Raw genomic sequence first — 22,714 nt, 5'->3', positions numbered from 1 at the left:
CAGGTCACCAAGGAATTTCGGGCCATGCTGGGGGCTTTGGGCCATCCCCTCTCAGTGATGGGGAGCCACTGAAAGTTTTAGAGGAAGAGAGCAATGTGATTCCACCAGTGTCCAGAAGAGAACCCTGGGCCCAGGGTGAAGAATGACCTGGGGACGGCAGACGTTCAGAGCAGGGAAACCAGCCTGGAGTCTATTGCAAAGACTTGTGGTGGGTGTGGGAGGAGCAAGCTGTAGAATGGAGAGGTCGGTGCGTCACCTCTGTTCCACACCAGGGCTGTTGGCAAGCCCATGCAGGGACTATCAAGGATGCAGGGAAGTTAGTTATCTCCTGCTTGTAAATTACAGATTCATTACAGCCGATTCTTTTGAGCACATCCAACATCTTGAACAGCAAATGCAGAAATCCAATGATTCCAAAAATTCGTACTACCATTACATTTAAGCCTGTTCCTAAACATCCCTCCTAAAATTAATTTGTCAATCGATTATTTCTATTTTTGCTTTTATACCTTCCTATAGGGTAGCCACAGGGCTACAGCCGTGTACTCTGGCATCTTTCTTGAGTTTCAAAGTTAGTGGTTTACTATTTTGTTGGAGTTGTAATCTGAATAGACCCAAATGAAAAAATAAAATTGTCATTAGATATTTTTTGGTGTTACAACTCTGAGTGATTGACCAATTGACTCTAGACTTGGGGGATGTGGAACCTGGGGGCTTCTCCCAAGGTGATTGAAACCTAAGCTGATAATTATTAGGCCGAATTTACTATTTATAGTTAAACTTGTTACCTCAATCAGACTTTTCAAGTTCATGCCTTTTATGTAGGGTGGGTTTGTTTGTTTACCAGCTAATATACCCCTTTCCTCCTCCCAAATGTCTTTTCATGCTATATCCTGTTATTATGAGCCATTGGTGTGATTTGCTTCTTTAATATTCTGCCTCATTGGTTGAACTATTTGGAGGAGTCATCTCCTAGGAGATGAAGGATCAGGTGGCCTCTCTTTAGAAGACCTGATAATGCCATCATGTTATCCAGGGCTGCCCAATAGAACATTCCACAATGATGGCTACATCCTGTATCTGCGCTATCCAATTTGGTAATGTCAAAGATAAACAAAGCCAGACATGAGTTAAAGGCGGTGAAGACAGACTTTATTCAATGATAACTATTATAATATGGAAAAGAGCCCAATAGCAATCAAACTCAGATTCACTGAAACAAAAGGCAGGAGAGTTTTTAAAGCTGTTTTCTTACAAACAGCCTTATTAATAATTGCCCCAAACTGGGAGCCACTCAACTAGGCTTCTACTGAAGAATGGCTAAGCACCAAGTGGTTTCACCTGGTCCCAGGTTGGCGGAGGGGGGAGTGCTGGTTACCACATCAACTTCAATCGGGCAGTATGACAACCCTGAAAGGTGAGCAGGGGAGAAAATCTAGTTCCCTAAAAAGAGATGAGGAAACTGAGGCCCAGTAGAAGGGGGACCACCTGCCCCAGGTCCCATGCAGCCATTGAAAGGCACAGGAGGACTAGACCTAGGTGTTTGGGGTGTTGGGGGTGCCAGCAGGGAGCCCAAAGGACTTAAACCAGCCCGGGGGCTGAGTGTCAGGGAAGGATGCCAGGAGGAGGTGGCAGAGCTTGTTTTGAAAACACGGAGCCATGTTAGGCGTGCAAAAGGAAGGGGGCCTCGCAGTAGAGGGAACAGCCTGTGTGAAGCCACAGTTGTAACAGCTTAGCTTCTGCCCGAGGCGGTGGGGACCACAGAGGCCTCCGGCTGCAGGTGGAGGATGGCGCATAAGGGTGAGCCTGGGGGACGGGGGCCAGGTGGGGTCCCGGTGAGGGGAAGAAGCCAGACCCAGAGCAGGGGTAGGGCATGGCCAGTGTATTAGTTTCCTGGGGTCTCCAGCCTGCACCCAGCCAGGAATGTCAGGGCTGGACTAGATCAACTTGGCACTGTGACGCCCTCTGCTGCCCAGGTGCCCCAAGTGCAGTCTGGCCGCCGCACGCAACAAGCAGCAAAGCCCCTTGGAGACCCACAGTTTCAGCTGCAGAAGGGACTTCAGTCCTGAGGCTGGGAAAGCCCTTGAGCCCTGGATCTACCTGGGTTTGCGTCCTGCCTCTGTGGCTGCCTGACTCCATGATCCTGGGCTGATGGCTCAGCCTCTAAGTCTCAATCACCTCCTCGGGGCAGCAAAAGGGATCACCTGTGTCCACATGACACAGAGCTGGATACAGAGCTCAGTGCCTGGCAACTACTTAGTAAAATATTAATCATATTGATAGATGAGTTAATAACTGTAATGCTCTTAGAATGAAGCAGGCAAATAGTAATTTATATTCCTGGCATCTACTGTCTGCCAGATTTGTTCCTCTTGGAGGGCCTAGAAATGCCAATAACACTAATAATAATAATGTAATGATATATAATATATTATATTATTTATATATATAATCATAATAATATTATTGGCATTTCTCGGCCCTTAGGGGTCCAAGGAGATATAATTACCATGGGATTCCTTAAACCCAGGATATTATCACATTATACACTAAATTAGACATCTATCTTTTTTTTATCCCAATAGGCAAGCATACATCTATCTTTGGTAAATAAAAGTGGGGGGAAATTATCTGATGAATTTGGGGTCAGTGACATCTTTTCCCATGAATAGTCTTAGCTATTGTCAGTTTTTTGTTTTGTTTTGCTTAATTCTCCATACGAATTAAATAAAGACTTCAAGGTATGCTGCAAAGAACATTGTTTCTTGCCACAAAAAACAAACAACAAAAAAAACATTATGAAGGTCTAGGCAGTGGCTACAAGGTGTTGTGGGTTCAAACCTCTCTTAGGGTGACCAACCGTCCAGGTTGCCTAGGACTGCCTGCAATGTGGGACTTTCAATGCTAAAACCAGGACAGTCTGAAAAAACTGGGACAGTCAGTCACTCTAACTCCTCCCCACCCTGCTTGGGCTGGAAGCTCGCTCCCAGGAGGCATGATTAACCTCAGCCCAGGGAGGGGTTAAGATTATGGGTTTGAAGTCTGGCTCTGGCAATAATTAGCTGTGTGACTTTGGGCAGGTCACTTAACCTCTCTGACCTTTGTTCTAGTAGGTAGTAGATGTTTGGATAAGGTGTGCAAGCACCTGGCGCGGAGGCTGGCACAAATAGGTCTCAAATAAAGACTCACTTGGCCTAGTACTCTGGGAGGCCGAGGCGGGTGGATCGTTTGAGTTCGAGACCAGCCTGAGCAAAAGCGAGACCCCGTCTCTACTGAAAAAATACAAAGAAATTATATGGACAACTAAAAATATATATAGAAAAAATTAGCTGGGCATTGTGGCGCATGCCTGTAGTCCCAGCTACTCGGGAGGCTGAGGCAGTAGGATCGCTTAAGCCCAGGAGTTTGAGGTTGCTGTGAGCTAGGCTGACGCCACGGCACTCTAGCCTGGGGAACAGAGTGAGACTCTGTCTCAAAAAACAAAAAAACAAAAAAAGAGTCACTTGGGCTGTGGTTTCTGCCATTCAGGCCCCGATGTCAGCTCCTAGTTGGAAGTCTGAAAGTCCTGTGTCCCAGAAAGGGCCCCTGTCCCCCTGGGCACATCCCCACCCTGGTCAATCACACCTGGCCTGCCTTAGTTGCCCAGTGGCCATCTTCCCTTCTGGACATGAGTCCTGGGAGCACGAGGCCAACTTGACTGCTGTATGCTCAGGGACAGCTCAGAGCTGGGGGACATAACAGAGATTTGGTGGATACTAAATATTTTTCGGATTAAATGGAATCCCAGGGTGAGGGGGGGAAGCCTGGCGCACAAGCACATGTGTGGGACAGCCGTGTGGGGGGCAGTAGCAGTGGGAGGGCCAGGAGCCAGCAGAGGTTCCAACAGGGACGGGGGCTGCAGGCACTGAACACGGAAAGGATTTGGGGGCCCCTGTTTTGAGTCCTGGGTCTGACCTCAAACATGTCCCTTCCCCCCTCAGAATGTCAGTGCCCACATCTGTAAAACAGGATGTAATTGTGCCTGCCTCAAAGGGTTATTGTGAGGATTAATGAGATCTCACAAGAAGCCCTTAGCCCGGGCCCAGGGCCTGCTGCCCGAGGCCCCACTCAGTGTTCCCACCTCTCACTCGCTCTCTTTCTGACTGTCCCAGCTGGCCACACCTTCCACCTGCTCCAGTCCTCTCACTTTCTTGCGCTCACTTTCTTGGCTAAGCAACTGTCCTTCTCTGAGCTCCCTTCCTCAACTCTAGCATGAGATATTACTAGTTCCCATGTTGCTGAGTTTTGATGAAGATGAGTTAACACCCACAAAGCACTTAGCCTAGTATCGGGCACACAACCAGTGCTCAACGTGAACTACTGGTGTACTCATTAGGATGATCTCGCGCACACACACACACACACACCCCCATTGGGCTCTGTCCACAGACACTCACATAGGCACCGCTGTGCTCTCTTGGGGACCCCACCCCACCCTGGGGCCCCTGCAGTCACCACCACTGAGGCTGATTAACAAAAACACATCAAATTCCTTTACTTCTGAGGTCTCTCCTTTAAGGGGAGGCAGGAAATAGAACATTCTTTTTTTTGGAGGGAAGGGGCTTTAATAAAAAAAGGCATAATTAGTCAAATACTGATCTCGGTTAGGCCCTCTCTGTGTGCTGTGGGCCCAGTCCTGGCTGGCTGCGTCCCCCTGATAGTCCCACCTCACCCCGGGAGTCCGAGGTGGCACCAGGAGGGGCAGAGGGAGGCCAGCACCAGAGGGACCCTGCTCGGCCCCTCCCCAGGGAGTGGGCGCGCAGGCCGCTGGCCCGCGGGGATGTCACCACTGCAGAAAATCCCGGATGAGCTTCCAGAGCTTGGTGATCCACATGTTGGCCCCGAGGTCCATCAGATACTGGATCTCGGGAGTGAGCATGCGCCGGCACAGCTGCGCGTGCCGCTGCCCGATGCTCTTCTTGAGGTTGTAGCCCAGGATGGACTTGATGCCCAGCGGCTGCCAGGGCTGCATGGCCGACTCCTGGATGGCGGCGGCGTCCACGGCCCGGCCGCCGTCGATGCAGATGCGCCGCATGCGCTCGTTGGCTCGGCGCAGGGCGGCCACCTCGCGGGCCATGCGCTCCCGCCCGAAGGCCTCCACCTTGCGCCAGAAGCTGGCGTTGAAGTGGCGGTAGAGGAGCGCGTCCAGCATGTTCCAGGCCGTGGCGCGCCGGTACAGGTCCCCCGAGAGGCGCGGCACGGGCGAGTCGCGGCGGGCGTTGAGCTTGAAGTAGAGCACGTCCTCCAGCTCCCAGCACAGCAGGTCCTTCAGCAGCACCAGCGACTCGTCGAAGTACTCCTGCAGGAGCACCAGGTGGAAGCGGCGATCCACCTCCAGGATGTGCTCCTGCACCCGCGGGCTGCCGGGGTCCAGGCCGCTGTCGTAGCCCAGGTCGAAGAAGAGCAGGTTTCGGAGGTAGTGCGCGTTGTAGCCGCTGGGGTCGTAGTGACGATCGGGGTCCTGCAGGAACTCGGCCAGCTTGTCGCGGCTCGAGAGCTTCCACGTGAGGGGCACCACGGACCCGAAGTAGTGGAAGGAGGACTCGAAGAGGCGGGCGGGGTCGCGGAGCACCGTGATGAAGGTGGCGTTGGGCGGCACCAGGCCGCGCACCTCGTCGTAGTGGAAGCGCATGTGGTTGCCGATGATGTTGAAGCAGGCCCCGGGCCGGTAGTCCCGCACCAGGCTGCGGGCGAAGAAGGCCGGGTAGTCGAAGTCGTTGCGCCCGTTGGGGAAGGCGAACTTGAGCCGGTGCTTCTGGCCGAAGCGGAACAGGATGTTGAGCAGCGTGCTGCTGGCCGTCTTGTGCGTCTTCAGGAACACGATGTCGCGCCGCGGCTGGCACCCTCCCGCGGAGCCGTTGGCCCAAGTCACCGCCTCTGGCTCACCCGGGGCAGGAGAGCAGGGCGCTGCGGCCTCCGGGGTCCTGCTGGAGACACAGCGATGGGGAGAGTCTCAGGGGGCTGCTGCTGGGGCCCTCAGGACTCAGCACCCCCAGCCCTGGTACCCCTAGAGAGCAGGGTTGTTGGGGACAGTGGTGGCAGGGAGCTAGGAACGCCTGGGGCAGTGGTTTGGGCTCTCTGGCCTCAGTTTCCTCATCTGTGAAATGGGGAAAATAACAGGACCTTTTGGTGGTGTTGGTGTGAGGTCAAAGTGACACAAAGCACGCAGGTCTCATTCATGACCACCAGATCGTACATTTATCATGAATTAGTATTAGGTTGGACACATGAAATTGCCATTTTGTAGGCCAAAAATGGTCAGTTATCAGCAATTTTCTTCAGTTCAACTAATACCACCAACTAAGGGCACAGGCTGTACCCGGTCTGCACTGAGCCCTCCCGTGAGGAGGTGGGATGGCCTGGAGGCAGGAGCCAGTCTGAATCTGGGCCCCGTGCCAGCTGGGTGCTCTTGGACAAGTCACCCCCTACCGTGGCCCTGTTGGAGCCTTAGATGGCGGTAATCCTGTACACACACAGTGATACTTGATTCTCACGATCCATGAGGAAGGCTCTGTTATTACCCCACTTCACAGATGAGCACACTGAGGCCTGGGGCTACTCAGTGAGTTCTGCCCTCAGTGAATTTCTGTCTGGCACAGCATGGTGCAGGGTGGCTACCCAGGATCACTGGAGCAGGTGCTCTGGTAAATGCACTGCCCACCCGCAGCTGCCCAGCCCGGCCACTCACGTGGAGGCCACGCCCGCGTGCAGCGGGGGCACGGCGTAGGAGTACAGCAGCAGCAGGAAGCTGGTGAAGAGAGCGCCCAGCACCAGCCCCTTGGCCATGGACTCCCAGCGCCTCTTCTGCGGAGGTGGCGGCATCTCAGGCACCTGCAGCGGGCAGCACAGAGTGGGGCGAGGGTCAGGAGGCTGCCCCAGGCCTGGTAGCTGGGACCTGCGTAGGGTGGCTCTGTGCCCCACCCCCCAAGGTCCAAACAGGGACAGAGAGACACTGGAGACAGAGACAAACACAGAGAGAGAGACAGCGACAGGGTTGCACACAGAGACAGTGGGTGAAGCAATTCAAAGAGAGGCTGGGGGATGGGGCAGGGAGAAGCTTCTGCTGCCTGATTCTGTTTTAACTTCTAAGCTAAGTGAGTACGAGTGTGTTCATTACCTTAGTTCTTATACCTTTTTGGGGCTTCCTAATGAATTACTTTTCTAAGTAAGAAGGAAAAGAAGACCCTGTTCCAGTGCCCTGTGCCCCCCAGGCCTGGGCCAGGGGCTCTCTGGGGCCTGGATCTGTCACCTTCAGAAGGCCCAGCCAGCTGCACCTGCCCCTGCGCTGCCCCTCCCACAGCGGCCCGGGCGAGGCTCCTCATCTCTCCTCCGTGGCCCCCGTGCCCCTGGGGTCTGTAGGGGCGGCAGATGGAGAAACTGAGGCTCAGAGGTGGAAGCAGGCGCAGGTCACACAGCAGACCAGGCCTCTGTGCACACATCCAAGCCCTCTCCCACTGCCAGCAGGCAGGCTTGCCTAGTTAAATTTGAATTTCAAATAAACCATGAATGGAATTTTTTTAGTATAAATATGCCCCAAATATTGCATGGGACATAGTTATATGAGAAATTAGTCAATCTCAATTTTAACTGGGCATCCTCTGGTTTTTGTTGTTGTTGTTTGTTTGTTGGGGGGAGGACTGGTCAAAATGTGACAAGCCTATCTGCAGGGTACTGACACGTGGGCTGTAAGGGGCCAGTTCAGGCTGAGGAACTGGAGTCCAGGAGAGGGCTGGGGCTTGGGGGGGGCTTACCTCCCCATTCTAGCTGCAAAGCCAGGGCCCCAAACTTTCCACTGCAGTCCTGGCTCATGCTGCATTGGGTCCTGGGCCCCTGAGGCCACAGAAGGTCACACATGCTGCCCCATGACTATAAGCATGGCACATCATCACTGTCCCTGGGGGCAGAAGCCAGACAGCCCGCTTGGGGGAGGGTCCCACACACTATACCTTGGAAAAGTTACCCAAAGCACCCACAAACTTCTTCCCAGAGAAGGGACACTCCAGGCCCACCCACCCAGCTGGCACCAATGTCTGAGTTCTCCGCTTATCATCTAGAAATTTCTCCTCACAAGAAAGGACATGAAGAGACAAACTGCAGAGGAACAAATTATGTAAGAGGGACTTTGAGACCAGTGCATCGGCTCACGCCTATAATCCTAGCACTCTGGGAGGCCGAGGTGGGCGGATTGATTGAACTCAGGAGTTCAAAGATCAGCCTGAGCAAGAGCGAGACCCTGTCTCTACTAAAAATAGAAAAACTCGCCAGACCTGGTGGCACATGCTTGTAGTCCCAGCTACTCGGGAGACTGAGGCAGGAGGATCGCCTGAACCCAACAGTTTGAGGTTGCAGTGAGCTCTCTTGTGACAATGAGATACCCTTGTTCACTCTGGAAGGACAGGGCCTAGGAGGGGGCGAGGGTGGCTCGAGAGTGTTTTCAGAGCACGGTTATGTCAAAGGAGGAAGGTACAAGCTCTCTGACTTTCCACTGTTTTGCAGAAACACTTGGGCAAGTGTGCAAAGTCACGTGTGCAAAGGTATTCACCGCAGCTTGGTCAGAAATGGAAAAAAATTAGAAACAACTTCAGTGTCCACCAGCAAGCGACCATTACATAAATCAAGACCCATTCCCTGAAGGAGTCATCTGTAGATGTTAAAAACAAACACACACAAAAAAACAAGGCAAAGCTAAAAACACACTATGATCTATTTGTGTGAAAAAAGAAAGTTCTAGAACAAGATGCACCCCCCCCATCCCCCATCCATATATGTATACAGGAAAATACACATGCAGGCCTGGAAAAGAGCCATTGGAGGGCAGTATTCTAAATTTTAACAGTGGTATCCCCTGCACAGCTCGGGGAGAGGTTTAAGGGAATAGGTCTCTATATTATGCGTTTCTGTAACGGTTGCATTTTTAAAGGGAGCATGTATTAATTTTTGAATCAGGAAAAAAAGGCAATATCAACCAGCCTCATGAAAAGCTCTAAAAAAAAAAAAGGCAATAAATTATATTTAACACATTTAAATAACAAATCATAAAGCTTGTGAGGTGTAGTAAAGGGGCTAGTGTGGTCGGGCTTGGAGGAGCCCAGGAGGGGAAGGGACCTCAGGCTCTGGAGCCCCCAGTCCTGTGTTTCTGTCCAGCGTGGTGACTTCAGTCAAGCTCTGTGAAGTCTCTGTTTCTCATCTGTAAAATGGGGAAGCTGGTAGTCTCTCTAGCTGGGCTCCTGGGAACTTTCCTGAGATGGAGCAGGTGGGCAAAGCCACCAGCACATTGCTATCACTGGAAGAGGGTGAGCTTTACCCTTCCTGAGCCCCTGGGGGCCTGCCTCTGGGCCCCCCACAACCTACACCAGCCTCAAGGGCCCTTGTCAGCCTCCTGCTTCCAGAGACCCAGCAGAAAACAGGACAGAGCCCTAGGGCAGGCTCCAAACCCAGAGTGACCCTGGGCTTCAGTTTCTCTGACTTTAAAATGAGGAGGGGTTGGGATTCCCCAGGCTGGCCCTCTGCAAATCCCGAGGGCCCGCCCCTGCCCCACAGCCCCACTCACCAGGGTAGTTTCTAGAACTCTGGGAGGCTGCAGTGGTGGAAGTTCTGGGGTCGCCAGGCTGGGCAGCAGGGGGCAGACCAGCCTCTTGGAGCCACCAAGCAGGGTCCACCTGACTCCGCCCAGGACACGCCCCCACCCCCTCATCACTCACGGATTGTTCATTCTCCCATTTGGGCTTCCTCAAACCTTGCCAGACCCCTGCTGTGTGCTGAGTCCCACCAGCTGCTGAATCTTGGGCCATCCCACCCTCTGGTTTCATTCTGAGCCCCTGTTATGAGCCAGGCCCTGGCGGGGGGGGTGGCGCTTTTCCAGAGCATCTAACTGGCTCCACTTAGCGACCACTAAGCAGATACTACTCCACCCACTGTCACGCCCATTTTGCAGACAGGGGAAACTGAGGCTCCAGGGGGTGCCATGACTTGCCTAGGGTCACTCAGCAAGGTAGGGGCAGAGCAAGAATTGGAGCCTGGATCTGTCGACAGCTTCCTGCCTCATCCATGGGAGCCCTTGCCTGGTGTGTCCTATGCCCAGCCTCAAGCCCACGGGAAGGAAGGAAGGAAGGAAAGTGTGCACACTGCAAGTTCCAGCACAGAAGGTGGAGGTGTGGCCGAGGACCTCTGTCCCAGGAGTGGGACAGGGTCTGGCTTCTATAAACTTGGGCATGAAGCTCACCCTTTCTGAGCCTCAATTTCCTCATGTGTACAATGAGTACACAACAGCAGGATCAGGGCAGACAAGGCCCTTTGTGGTCACAGGCAGAGCCCCTGGGTAGACTGAGGCAGGGGTAGACCGAGGCTGGCTGGCAGCTAGGAGCCTGGCTTGAGGGAAAATAGTCAGGAGGCCATGAGATCCTCATGAGAGAATGCATGCACCCCAGAGGTGATCAATGCATATTGATTTTTATCCTCGCTACTGACCACACCTAGTCTTGGTGCACAAGCATGCAGGAGGAGAGGTCCCCTCTGTGCTCAGCTGCGTGAGAGCCTGACGGTGACTCATGTCTGAGCTCCTTATGCCTGGCACCTGGTGAATGTTTGATGAATGACCCCCCTGAACCTCAAAGCAGAACATGCCAGGACTCTGGGGCCTGGGCAGAGTGTGGATGGGGACAAAGGTCCAGGCAGACAACACTTTGCTGAGAGCCACATAGGAGACAGTCCCTGTGTAAGATCTATAGGCCGGGGTTATCCCTGTGAGCTACATGTATGTAAAAGCCCCCACGAGTAAAAGTGTAAAACATGGAAGTCATGTGACAGCCTTATGGGTGCAGGAGCACATGTGTGAGAGTCACACATGTGATGGCCACAAGAAACCAGCACCTTGGGCTCAGAGTCCTGGTTTTGAATCCCAGCTCAATAGTTTCCTTGCTGTGTGTCCTAGGCAAAACTGTGCCCCTCTCTGAGTCTTGATTTCTCCTCCAAAATGATGATAGAGGTTGAGTATCCCTAATCCAAAAATCTGAAATCTGAAATGCTCCAAAATCAGAAACTTTTTGAGTGCTGACATGACACAAATGGAAAATTCCACATCTGACCTTATGTGATGGCTGGCAGTCATGGCCGGGTGCGGTGGCTCACGCCTGTAATCCTAGCACTCTGGGAGGCCGAGGCGGGTGGATTGATTGAGGTCAGGAGTTCAAGACCAGCCTGAGCAAGAGTAAGACCTCGTCTCTACTAAAAATAAAAAAACTAGCCAGGCCTAGTGGCACGTGCCTGTAGTCCCAGCTTCCTGGGAGGTTGAGACAGGAGGATCACTTGAGCCCAGGAGTATGAGGTTGCAGTGAGCTATGCTGATGCCACTGCATTCTACCCGGGGCGACAGAGCAAGACTCTGTCACAAAAAAAAAAAGAAGTCATAATGTACTTTAAAAGTATTTTGAAGTGACTAATATTGAAAATACGACAGCACAAAATAGAAGATACAGCTAAACCTGTGTTTAGAAAAAAACGTACAGCCTCAAATACATATATTAGAAAAGACTGAAAGAACAAACCACCTAAGTAAGTAGTCTCAAAAATTTAGAGGAGAACAGCATATTAAGTCCAAAGAAAGTAGAAAGAAGTAATACAGTTAAGCAGGCATTAATGAATTAGAAAAAAAGTACAATAGAGAAAATAATAAAAGGTAAAATATGTTCTTTAAAAAAAAATGACAATGGCCGGGCGTGGTGGCTCACGTCTGTAATCCTAGCACTCTGGGAGGCCGAGGTGGGCGGATCGTTTGAGCTCAGGAGTTCGAGACCAGCCTGAGCAAGAGCGAGACCCCACCTCTACTAAAAATAGAAAGAAATGATCTGGACAGCTAAAAATATATATAGAAAAAAATTAGCAGGGCATGGTGGCGCATACCTGTAGTCCTAGCTACTCGGGAGGCTGAGACAGGAGGATCGCTTGAGCTCAGGAGTTTGAGGTTGCTGTGAGCTAGGCTGACGCCACGGCACTCACTCTAGCCTGGGCAACAGAGTGAGACTCTGTCTCAAAAAAAAAAAAAAAAAAAATGACAAAATGACTAAACCTCTAGCAAGACTGATCAAGGCGGCCAGTGGGGGGAGGAAGAAAGACTTCACAAGTCACCAGCGTTAGGAAAGAATACGAGCACAGCACTAAAGATCATACAGGCATTAAAAAGAGTATAAGAGGCCGGGCAGCCCCGGCTCTGGGAGGCCGGGGTGGGAGGATCGCTTGAGCTCAGGAGTTGGAGACCAGCCTGAGCAAGAGTGAGACCCCATCTCTATGAAAAAATAGAAAAATTAGCCAGGCGTGGTGGTGCGACCTGTAGTCCCAGCTACTAGGGAGGGTGAGGCAGGAGGATCGCTTGAGCCCTGGAGTTTGAGGCTGCAATGAGCTATGATGACACCACTGCACTCTACCTGGGGTGACAGAGCGAGACTCTGTCTCAGAAAAAGAAAACAAAACAAAAAAACAGAAGCTCATAACACGAAGTTTATTCAGTATCCCTAAGGGAAAAATAAAACTACCTTCAGGCTATGTGTCTGAAACTTCTTGGTCTTAAGCATTTTAGATAAGACACTCAACCTATTACCAATTCTCCCTCCATCGCAGGGTGCTACGAGGATCCTCTGCTTTCTCCAAGGAAAGTGCCCAGCCCAGGGCTGGCACAGAGCTGACACTCATTGAGCACGGCCTGCCACCATTGTCATTATCATCATCATTATTATGCTCCCAGGTTCCCGGCCATGGCCCCATCGAGGTGTGTGCCTGCTGGCCCAGGATGGAGGCTGGCAGGCACCTGGCGGCCCGAGATCCAAGGACAATCTCAGGGTAGCCTCAGCCTCACAGCCTCCAGGCTGGGAGACAGAAAGGCAAGGAGGCTGAGCCTCAGAGAAGGCAAGAGTGCCCTTGATGTCACACAGCACAACAGCATCAGAGACAGGACTACAACCTGGTTCTCCTGCCTCCTCTGCCCACGGTGGTGACAACGGCAGGCACTCAGGACAGATGATCCTTCCTTGCCAGGCCACCCCATCTATTCCTGCCCCTCTGGATTACCCAGCCACGTTGCAGACAGCTGGCAGCAGGCCAGGCCCAACCATCCTCCTGCTCAGCTGAACTGATACCATCCAGGGAGCAAAGGAGAAACAGGACTCACCCCGCACATCATGCACACAGGGAAACCGAGCCCAGGATGGTAAACCTTCTGGCCTAGAGGGCTGCCACCAGGCAGGCCTCAGTCGCAGGGTGTCCTACTCTCCCGGGGACCGCCATGCGGGGTGCAGGGGAGACACACTCACCTCGGGCTGTGGCTGGCCACCCCTTTCCTCTCCCTGCCTGAGCCACGTCTGACTCCCAGGCTGCCTCTGCGGTCACTGGGAGACAGGAATGCTCCAATGACACCCAGCAGCAGCGGGGCGGCTGCCTCCCTCCCACTTCGGTGGGTTTGAATATTCATGAGTTCCCTCCCTGGGGATAGCAGGTGGCTCACCCCAGCACCTTGCAGGTGGTGCCCTGGCCCTCTGCCCTTGCTGGACTGCCCTGGGCGATGCCCGCCCCTCTCTGGACCCCAACAGCTAGGCAGCTCTTTCATCCAAGGACTCAGCAAGGTTCCAAGTGTCCTTGGGCCAAGGACACAGCAACTGCAGAGCCCTGCAGTGAGAACAGGCTCTAAGGCCAAGTGGGGGGCAGGACCCAGGGGCAAGGAGGCCAATTGCTCCACCTACTGCATCTCATTTAAGTCAAGCATCACTGTTCCCCCACTCTCCAGGTGAGGAAACCAAGGCTCAGGGAGGTGAAGTCACTTGTCCAAGGTCACACAGATGGCAGAGAGCAGACAAAGCCAGAATCCAAACACAGATTTGCCAAATGCCAGGATTTAAAGATGTTGAGATAAAAGCAGGGATCGAGGTTTATCCAGAATCTGTGGGAGCCCAGACGAGTGAGCAACGGCTCAGCCCGGAAGGCTTCCAGGTGGCAGAGCATCTGACTAGGACTGGGAAGATGAGTCTAGGGACATTTCACTCCCTGAGCTCTAAGTCCTTCATCAGAGAGGATACAGCATCCAAGCTGGGCAGCCCCTGTATGTCCTGCCTCCACCCCTGAGTGAGAAACAGTGACGTGTAGACACTCCGGACCAGCTTTGCAGGATTTGGGCTGATTCTTCCCGAGGCTTTGGCACAAGGCACTTCTAGATGCCTTGGTCCTAAACCCCAGGGACCTTCAGGCTTAGCCCAGGCATGGGACTCTTGGGTTTTCTCAGCTTTGTCCAGAGACAGGGGGGTCCACCTGTGCCCAGAAAGGCCTCCTCCACCCCACCTTCAGCACTGACGTTGAGCCCCATCGTGGACTAGGCAGGAGGCTCTAGGGACCCAAGTGTCACCATCAATAATAATCATTACTGTGACATTCATCTCACATTGAGCACTTTCACAGGGTAAGCAGCTGCCTGCCCCTCCCAGGGAACAGCAGGCACCTGAAGCTTGCTCTGAACCCCCCTTTCTTCCAAAAAAGCCCTGCTCAGCCTGGGAGCAGCCCCCAAGCACCCAGGAAACACCAGAGCTTCAACTGCCCCAGGAGAGTTCCAGAGTTCACATCTCTCTGAGTGCCAGAAGCTAGAATTGGGTTTGGGACGTTGCATGAAAAGACGTTGCATGAAGTTGTCTCCTCTGTTGTAACATCCCAATGATCCTTCTGCCTTCTGGGCTGAGCTAGCTTGATAGCAGCTTTACTAGGGCGAGTCAGGGCAGAACTGGCATTAAACAGCAGGTGCTGTGTTTATGAGCGTGGACTCTGAACCAAACAGGGTCCGGTCCTATGCTTGGGACTTTTCATGCATCGTGTACCCTCATAATCTTTGCTGGAGAGTGCTCCTGTTATCTCCTGCATTTTATAGGGGAAGGGTGAGAACCTCATCAAGTTCTTGAGCAAAAGGTGGGACCATGGGCAGAGTAACAAGCCACGTGCAGCAAAGATTTCCAGGGCAGGGACCTGTGCCTTCAGCTCTCCCAGAGGGGTCTCTTCCCAGAGTATCCGTCACACTGTCTTTGGCTGGTTCTCCCCCAACCAAAAAAAATTTGTTTCAATGATAAAAGCAGTACATGCTGGGGGAGGGGGGGAATAATCTCAGACAATACAGAAAAGTATAAGACAATTTTAAGAGCCCAATCCCAGGCAGGGTACGGTGGCTCATGCCTGTAATCCTAACACTCTGGGAGGCCAAGGCGGGAGGATCGCTTAAGGTCAGGAGTTCGAGAGCAGCCTGAGCAAGAGCTGACTCCCATCCAAGTACTAACCAGGTCCGACCCTGCTTATCTTCCTAGATCGACAAGAGTGGCCGTAGACCCATCTCTATATTACAAATTTTAAAGAATTAAAAAAAAAAAAAAGAAGCCCAATCCCAGAGGGCACCATCATTAAGGTTTTGGTCTTATGGCCTTTATTATGTTCAGACAAAAATTTAAAAAATAAATTTAAAAAATTTTGGCCCAAGACTCCTTATGTCTTTTCTGCCTATAGAGTCTATGGGTGATGGCAGGGGTCTCTTTGGGGAAGATATTTTAACTTGCTTTTTTCTCACCTATCAATAAACCATGAACATCTTTTTGAGACCATGAGAGTTTTAGATTGATCCGTTCCACAGGGATTTACTGAGCGCCTGCCCTATGCCCAGCACTAGAGTACACAATACCCTGCGCGGGGAGCTCTGGGTTCACAATCTCAGAGGGGAGACAGAGAAGTCAAGAGCTGTGATGGAGGACACATTGGCTAGGGCTTGCTAGAGCACAGAGAAAACACCTGATCCAGCCTGGGGAAGGGGTTGTGGTGCGGCCTCAGGACTGGGGGAGGGGCCTCCAGTGGCAGAAGCTGCAATGTGTTCTCGGATTTCCAAAGGCAGTCCCCTTTTCCCTATGGCCACACAGCCAGACTACATTTCCCATCCTTCCTTGCAGTTTGGTGTCATCATTTGACTGAATTTCGGCCAATGGGATGTGAGCAGATTGACAGCTGATGAGGTTAGGAGGGCAGATCTTCTCTGTGGTCTCCTTTCCCATTGGCTGGATGAATGGGGCGGTCTCCAAGGATCTGGAGGTGGCAGGGGCCATGAGATGAGAGGAGCCAGAGTCTGCATCTGAGCCCACCAATATCTATTGGATTACAAGAATATGAAAACTAAGCTGCCATTGTATTAAGCCTTTTGGAACTCGGGGCTTGTCTGTTATAGCAGCTAGCATTAACTAATTGTGCCCGTTACCCTGAATGAGCCAGGCACAGAGAAAAGCACATGCAAAAAGGCCCAGGGCAATTGAGAAACTAACAAATATTTGGCCTGGCTGGAGTGTCCAGTATGTGTGCTTGTAAGAGGTTGGGTGGCCAGGGGAGATCAGAGGCACAGTCAGAAAGAAAGACAGGGGCAGGAGGGACATGTGGCCTCAGGAAGCCTGCTCAGGAGCCTGCCTGGGTTCCCGTGGGCAATAGGGAGTTCCAGGAGGGCCTTCAGCAGAGGAGTGAGCACACAGGATTCCCACTGGGCCGCTGTTTGGAAAATGAACTGCAGAGCTGGGGAAGGAGCGGGGGGGGGGGGGGGGGGGCGGGGAGCGGGCTGAACCCGATGGTAGTTGTTACAGCTGTCCCGGAGCGAGATGACCTGGAACCATCTGTAGGCCATGCCCAGGCAGCATCTCTCTGGTGGGTGACTGGGTGTGGAGGAGGGAAGGGAAGAGTTCCTGTTGGGGTGACTGGCTGGCTGGGGCGTGGAGCTAGTCCCTGAGCAGGGGAGGCTGAGAGAGGGCCGGGTTGAGTGTTGGGGTTTGGTGCGCAATGTTGGGTTCCACTTAGGACACGTTGAGTCTGAGGGATGTGTGGGATGCTCACAGAATGTCCCAAGAGCAGTAGGATCCCCTGCCTGGAGCACAGGAGGGAGGTCTTGGGGAAGAGAGTGGGGGCCCTGGGCACGGAAGTGGGACCTGAGGCCGCAAGACCAGATGGAATCACCACGGAGAGGGTGAGTACGGAGAGGAAGCCCATCTTATGAGAATGGGGCAGGGAATGGCCCCCCCAAGGAGACAAGAGGGCAGCCAGGGCCGCCATAGCCATTGGCTGCATCACAGCCTGCAGCACTTCTGCTGACCCACGAACCATTCCCCGGCTGGCGCACGTCCATGCTGTTCGCTCAGCCCGCACGGACAGGAACAGGGCTCTGGCAGGGAAGGTGATGGGGTGAGGGCTTCTCAGGGCTGTTTCATGACGCTGGAGGGCAATGCCATGAGGACACAGGAGGAGGCTTTAAGGGTAGAGCAAAAAGACTCTCCCTATGGTGTTCATTGTGCAAATTTGACAGCAACCATTATAGTTCTAAGAGTGCCCATCCTCAGACCCTGCAGTTCTACCTGTGGGAAAAATGTTCGAAGAAGATAATCTAACAAGAGATCTGAGATGGGCACACGAAGGTGGTCGCTGCAGGATTATTTATAGTTCCTTCAATGCCCATGGAGCCTTTATCGCCATTTTGCAGATGAGAAAACTTAAGCTCAGAGGGGTTAAAAAGAATTGCCTAATATTAAGCCTTGAACACACTGTCCAGAATGAACTTATTCATATAAAGAAAAGTTGTACATTTGTATATGTGCATGAGGGTCTGAAAAGACACTCATCCACCTGTAAACAGCAGTTACCTGGGGAGGGAGTGGGGCCACTTACTTTCTGTAACACAATTTAATTCTGTGATGACATGTATACCTACATATACACATATGCATACTAGACACACACACACACACACACACATATATATATATATATACAGCTTTTTTTTTTTTTTAAACAAAAGCCTGTATTAGTTTGGGGGAAAAAATAAAAAATAAAGATATTTCTATTTTGAAAAACTGCAGCCTGGCTGGAGAAGGATGAAAAGTGGCTAGTCTGAGCCATGCCCTGCCTTGCTGTGTGGCCGAGGCAGACACACTGCCCTCTCTGAATCTTGGTGTCCTAAGAAGGGAAGAGGCAACAGGGACCTGGGACAGAGAAGGAGCTGGGAAGTCACAGCTAAAGGTGCAGCTGGGAGAGGTTGGCCCTCCCTCTGGGAGTACTGAGGAAGTTACTTGCAAGGATCCAGAAGCTTCTTCACTCTGAGTCCCTCTGGAGTGGGGTGCTGGAGCAGAGATAGGGAGGACCACCCCAGAGGGGCATTTTAGCTGGACCCCAACTTGCCGGCTCCCAGGACCATCTCCCAACTGTCAGCCCTGACACCTGGTCCTATTGCCCCCTTGGCTGGAAGTGTGGATGCCAGGTGACAGATACTAGGGCTGGCAATTGAAAGGGCAACGTTTCTGATGATTCAGAAAGCACTTGTTTGTCTCTCAGGGTCATTTGCCTCTGTTGTTTTAAAGATAAGCCACAACTGTGCCCTTGACAGACCCTCCCAGTGTGGTCTGCTAGCTAGCTCCACGTGACAGGTGGGGAAACTGAGACTCAGTAACTTGTGGAAGGCCTAAAAGGCAAAGCCAGAACTCAGAGCAAGCCCATAGCTCTTCCTGCTACACTGCCTTGTCTGGGTAAATCATTATCCTTCCAGAGGGCAGATTTGAGTAACCCCAAAGTAGCTCTAACCGGGGAGCAGCGAATCACAGGCTCACCAAGCTCCAAAAATACTGAGAGCCCCCAGGGGTGCATATGTTGGAGTTGGTAATATCATTCTCTGTACTTTATAACATGCCTGCGATATTTTTAAAAAATATACACTTGTTCGCACAGACAGGTAACAATGTCAATGTTTTTAAAAGGTACTGGGCACAATGTCCTGGATACACCCGCACACCTCTCCACTCCTGGAGACTCCTAGATGCCCTGGTTACTAATCCCGGCCCCACCACGCCCCAGCTAGGTGACCTTGGGCAAGTGACTTTCCCTCTCTGAGCCTCTGTTTCCTAAAAGGTGGAGGTGCTACGACGTTCTCGCTTGCTGTGAGGCATGCAGAGTGTCTGCAGTGCCTGGCACACACTCATTGTCAGCGCCCCTGTCTGTTACTATGATCCTAATAATCCCACCCGGTAGGGGAGGCAGGATCTGTCCCTGCAGACTTTTGGAAGGCCACCCTCCCCATCCAAGGACCTGCCCGGGGTGCCACAGCAAGTCAGTGCACTGCTGGAATCAGGTCCCCAGGCATCCTCAAGCCATACCTGGTCTCTGCGCTGGAACTGGCAGGCAGGAAAGCAGGTGTTCTCTGGGCCCCCACTTCCTCCCACCATCCCCGCTCACCTGCAATTCCCCCGGCACCTCTGCTCCATCCCACCTTGTCTAGAGTGCTATGAGGCTCCTAAAAGGGGTTGTCCATATTCCTCACCCAGTCAAAGCAAAGCCAGGAGCCCTTCACAAGCCTGCTGCCATGCCAATAATTCCACCATTTGTGCATCATTCTCCCAGGTTAATCATTGCCTCCTTCAGTGGGTGGCACACCCAGTCCCTCAGAACTTGGCGGGAGGGGCTGTAAGGGACACACTCCTCCCTCAGTGGGTGACAAGAGGGCATCGGACCGGTAAGAGAAGGGGCTGCACAGGAAGCAGGCATTCTTTGTCCACAGGGAGCTTCCTCCAGGAAGGGCTCTGTCTGTGCAAGAAGCAGGGAATGGAACAGGCCAAGGTGGCAGCTGGGAACAGGGCTTCGTTGTCTCTGCTCCCGCGGTAGCAGCCTGCCCAGCCCCCGAGTGTCAGGCGGAGCTGGGAGCCAGGGTGGCATGGGGGGAGGGGTCCTGAGCTGAGGGTTTGGGGCAGCCTAGGCAGATCCAAGAGGCTGGGACCCCAGAGGGGCAGAGAGGTCCTGGGTAGGACTGGGGTCTTGAGAGGGGGCCGGGGCAAGACTCTATGACTTGGAGTCAACTCTACTACTTCTGAACCGTGTGACCTTGGACAAGTCACTGAATCTCCCCGAGCCTCAGTTTCCCCCTCTGGATGATGGGGATAAGTAGCAATGCTTCCTTCACAGGGCAAGGGACAGTGCAGCTTAGGAGCTGCTTCAGCCCAGGCCTACCCTCCCCTGCGGCCCTGGCCAAGCCTCAGCCTCTCTGGGCCTCAGGTCACTCCCTCAGTAAAGGAAGAGGTTGGATACTCCCAAGTGGACCAGGCGGTTCTCCACACCTCTCTCCCCTCTGGAGGGTTTCCATGGCACCCGTCACCATGGCCACTTGCGGGATCAGGTGTCAGACCTGCTGCCCTCTCTCCCTCTCCCTCCCTCTTCCCCCAGTGTGAGTTACAGCAGCCAGATGTGTACCCATCACCTCTCCTGCTCTGGGAAGCTGGGGAGGGCTGTCCCTATTGGGAAGGGACCACAGTCTGTGCTGTGCTCTGTGCTGTTAAAAAGTGTTGGTGTGGCACCACAGGGGCAGACCAAGCTGGACCCTCTTCCTGGGCATTGTCACAAGAAATGGGAACTGTGGGATTTCCTAGGGGACTGCTCCTGAATACAAGTGTTTGTCCCCCACACCCCTAAGCCTCTCCTTGGTGGTCTTGCTCCCACTGGGGAACAGGTCAGGGCCTTCCCCCAGCAAGGGGGATCCATCTCTTCCCATGGCCCCCAGCCCCTGCTCTAACCCCCCTTCTGGGGAGGGCTAATGGGCAGAGGGGAGATCCTTGCACCTCCTCCCCTAGGGCTCAGGCCACTGCATCCAAGATTAATCATTAACCCACTCCCAGATCCAGCCCAGCCCCAGCAGCCGGCCTTCTCCTGCCCCACCCACCCCACCTTCAGGGACTGGGTAAGCCCTGGAAAGGGGAGGCCAGGGGAAGAAACCAAGGGCAGCAGGAGCAATAGCCTGTGTCCTCCCTGGTCCCAGCCCGGCCACCCTCTGGCAGTGGATAGGAGCACCCAGACCCTGGAGCAGTCTGGGGCTTGGGGTAATATGAGTGGGTCCCCAGGGGGGTAGCCTGAGGCAGGGTGCAAGCTGACAGTGGGTGCTGGACCCTGGGTCATACCTTGTCCCTGTCCTCCTTGGGTTCAGCGTGGCTGGCTCGGCCCGGGCCGCGCCGCCCGGGCGCTCACTGGGCGGCGGGGCGCACCCGCCCGGGCCCCCAGCTCCGCCAGGCCTGGTCCATGCGCCCGCCCCCGCCGCCGCTACGCGCCCGCTCCGGCCAGGTGCGGCCGCCAGCCTGGCCCGGCCCCCGGCCCCGCGGCCAATGGGCGTCCCGGGCCCTGGCCCCCTCCCCGCCCCGGCCCGGCCCCTCCGCGCCTGCTAGAGACGCACAGAAGCCGCATTCAGCGCGCTGGAGCGCAACGCTGCTGCCCCCGCTGCCGGCCCAACAAGGCCCGTTTGTCTCGGACGCGCCAACAGGGCCATTGTCCCGCCGCCGGCCCTTTGGCTCAGCCGAGCCCCCAGACCAGGAGGGGACTCGAGGATGCCAGGGGCTTGGTGTGGGGTGGGAGGTGGAGGAGTGGAGCCGCGGCCCTGGGGCCCTGAGGATCCGATGGAAGGTATGGCCTCCTGCTCCAGTCGGTGCAGACCCAGGACAGCACATTTTGGGCACCCATGGGAGTGAGGGAAGGCACCAGGATCCCTGAAGGGAGCTCAGGCAAGAGACTTAGCTCCACCTGGTTTTGCCACCAGAGGTCTCAGCTGACCCCTCCTCGCTAGGATGCCCATCAGGGCTGAGCTGGGCCTTCGGAGCTCAGGTGCCCCACCCCGGTCCAGGTTTTCCTCCTTCATCCCAGAGGACCAGGACCAAGGATGGGGGACAATGCATGCCCAGAGCCAGGAATTCTCAGCTCCAGCTGTGGGCAGCACAGAACCCGCTGGCCAGCCAGTGGGGCATGGGCCACGTCAGAACCCCACTGCCCCCGCCATTACTGGGCGACTGTGGAATGGGGAAAATTCCACATCAGCACGGCAGCCAGGGATTTTCCATATCTGATAGGCCCGCTTCCCAACCGTGTGGCCCCAGAATGCACATGCACCCAGGCAGGCCAGAGTTGTCCCCTGGGGTTGCAGGCTCTGGCTCCAGAGGTCCTGACCCTCTGTCCCTGCTCTGGAGGCAACCCGCACCCCAAGGCCGTGGGCATGGCACACAGCCCTCTCCTCGCCTGAGTTGTCCCCTGGGGTTGCAGGCTCTGGCTCCAGAGGTCCTGACCCTCTGTCCCTGCTCTGGAGGCAACCTGCACCCCAAGGCCATGGGCATGGCACATAGCCCTCTCCTCCCCCGCACTGTGACACCCAGCTGAGACTTCTTTGCTCCCCAGGCCAAAGCCTGCACAAGTTCTTGCCTTCTCCCCTGCACAGGATGGGCCTACAGCCACTGCCCCCCAAAACATCCTCTGCCCACATAGACAGCAAACGGTGAGAGGCAGAAGGCCAGGCCCACGTGCCTAGATTTGGAGGAGGAGGAGCCCAGTTCCAAACCCACGCTTCCTCAGCCGGGCCCCAGCTCTGGACAAGGGCACCCTGAGGAGTCTGTCCTGGGAGGGGCCCACGGTGAGCACCCAGAGCCTCGGGTTCCACCCTGGCTCTGCCCACGCTGGGTGTTATTCTGCCCACGAGCCCACAAGAGCAAGCAGGGGAGGCACCTGACCTTAGGCCCCCACAAACCAGGCTCTGGCTTTTCCCTACTTGGCCAACTCCAGCAGGAAGTGATGAAAATCAGGGTTGGTGTTTACTAAGTCCTTACTACACACCTAATGCTACCTAGTCCAT

General features: G+C 54.0%; 1 protein-coding gene across 8 annotated transcripts; it reads right to left on the bottom strand.

Moving 5' to 3' along the window:
• Nucleotides 1-4,509: 4,509 nt before the first annotated feature.
• GAL3ST1 (galactose-3-O-sulfotransferase 1) lies at nucleotides 4,510-21,181 on the bottom strand. Of its 8 annotated transcripts, none has more exons than XM_069496964.1 (3): nucleotides 21,006-21,181; nucleotides 6,728-6,870; nucleotides 4,510-5,963 (listed from the first exon to the last, which is right to left on the bottom strand). In XM_069496964.1, exons 2-3 carry the CDS (start codon nucleotides 6,859-6,861, stop codon nucleotides 4,823-4,825), a joined length of 1,275 nt encoding a protein of 424 aa, XP_069353065.1. In that variant the 5' UTR covers nucleotides 6,862-6,870; nucleotides 21,006-21,181; the 3' UTR covers nucleotides 4,510-4,822. The 8 variants fall into 8 exon arrangements, with proteins under 8 accessions (XP_069353065.1, XP_069353060.1, XP_069353059.1 ...); XM_069496959.1 differs by having other exon boundaries at nucleotides 4,510-5,966; nucleotides 21,006-21,122; XM_069496958.1 differs by lacking the exon at nucleotides 21,006-21,181 and adding an exon at nucleotides 19,382-19,451.
• Between the last annotated feature and the right edge of the window lie 1,533 nt (nucleotides 21,182-22,714).

Source organism: Eulemur rufifrons, chromosome 21 (genome assembly GCF_041146395.1).
Source record: "Eulemur rufifrons isolate Redbay chromosome 21, OSU_ERuf_1, whole genome shotgun sequence".
Lineage (NCBI taxonomy): Eukaryota > Metazoa > Chordata > Mammalia > Primates > Lemuridae > Eulemur > Eulemur rufifrons.
This window is presented reverse-complemented; position numbering and strand designations above follow the sequence as displayed.

Coding starts and splice junctions, on each gene's coding strand:
- GAL3ST1 (XM_069496958.1), bottom strand. CDS start 19,450: ATGCACAAATGGTGGAATTATTGGCATGGCAGCAGGCTTGTGAAGGGC. Junction 6,871..19,381: donor CCTGGCTTTGCTTTGACTGG/GTGAGGAATATG, acceptor TGCCCGCTGCAG/GTGCCTGAGATGCCGCCACC. Junction 5,964..6,727: donor CACGCGGGCGTGGCCTCCAC/GTGAGTGGCCGG, acceptor TGTCTCCAGCAG/GACCCCGGAGGCCGCAGCGC.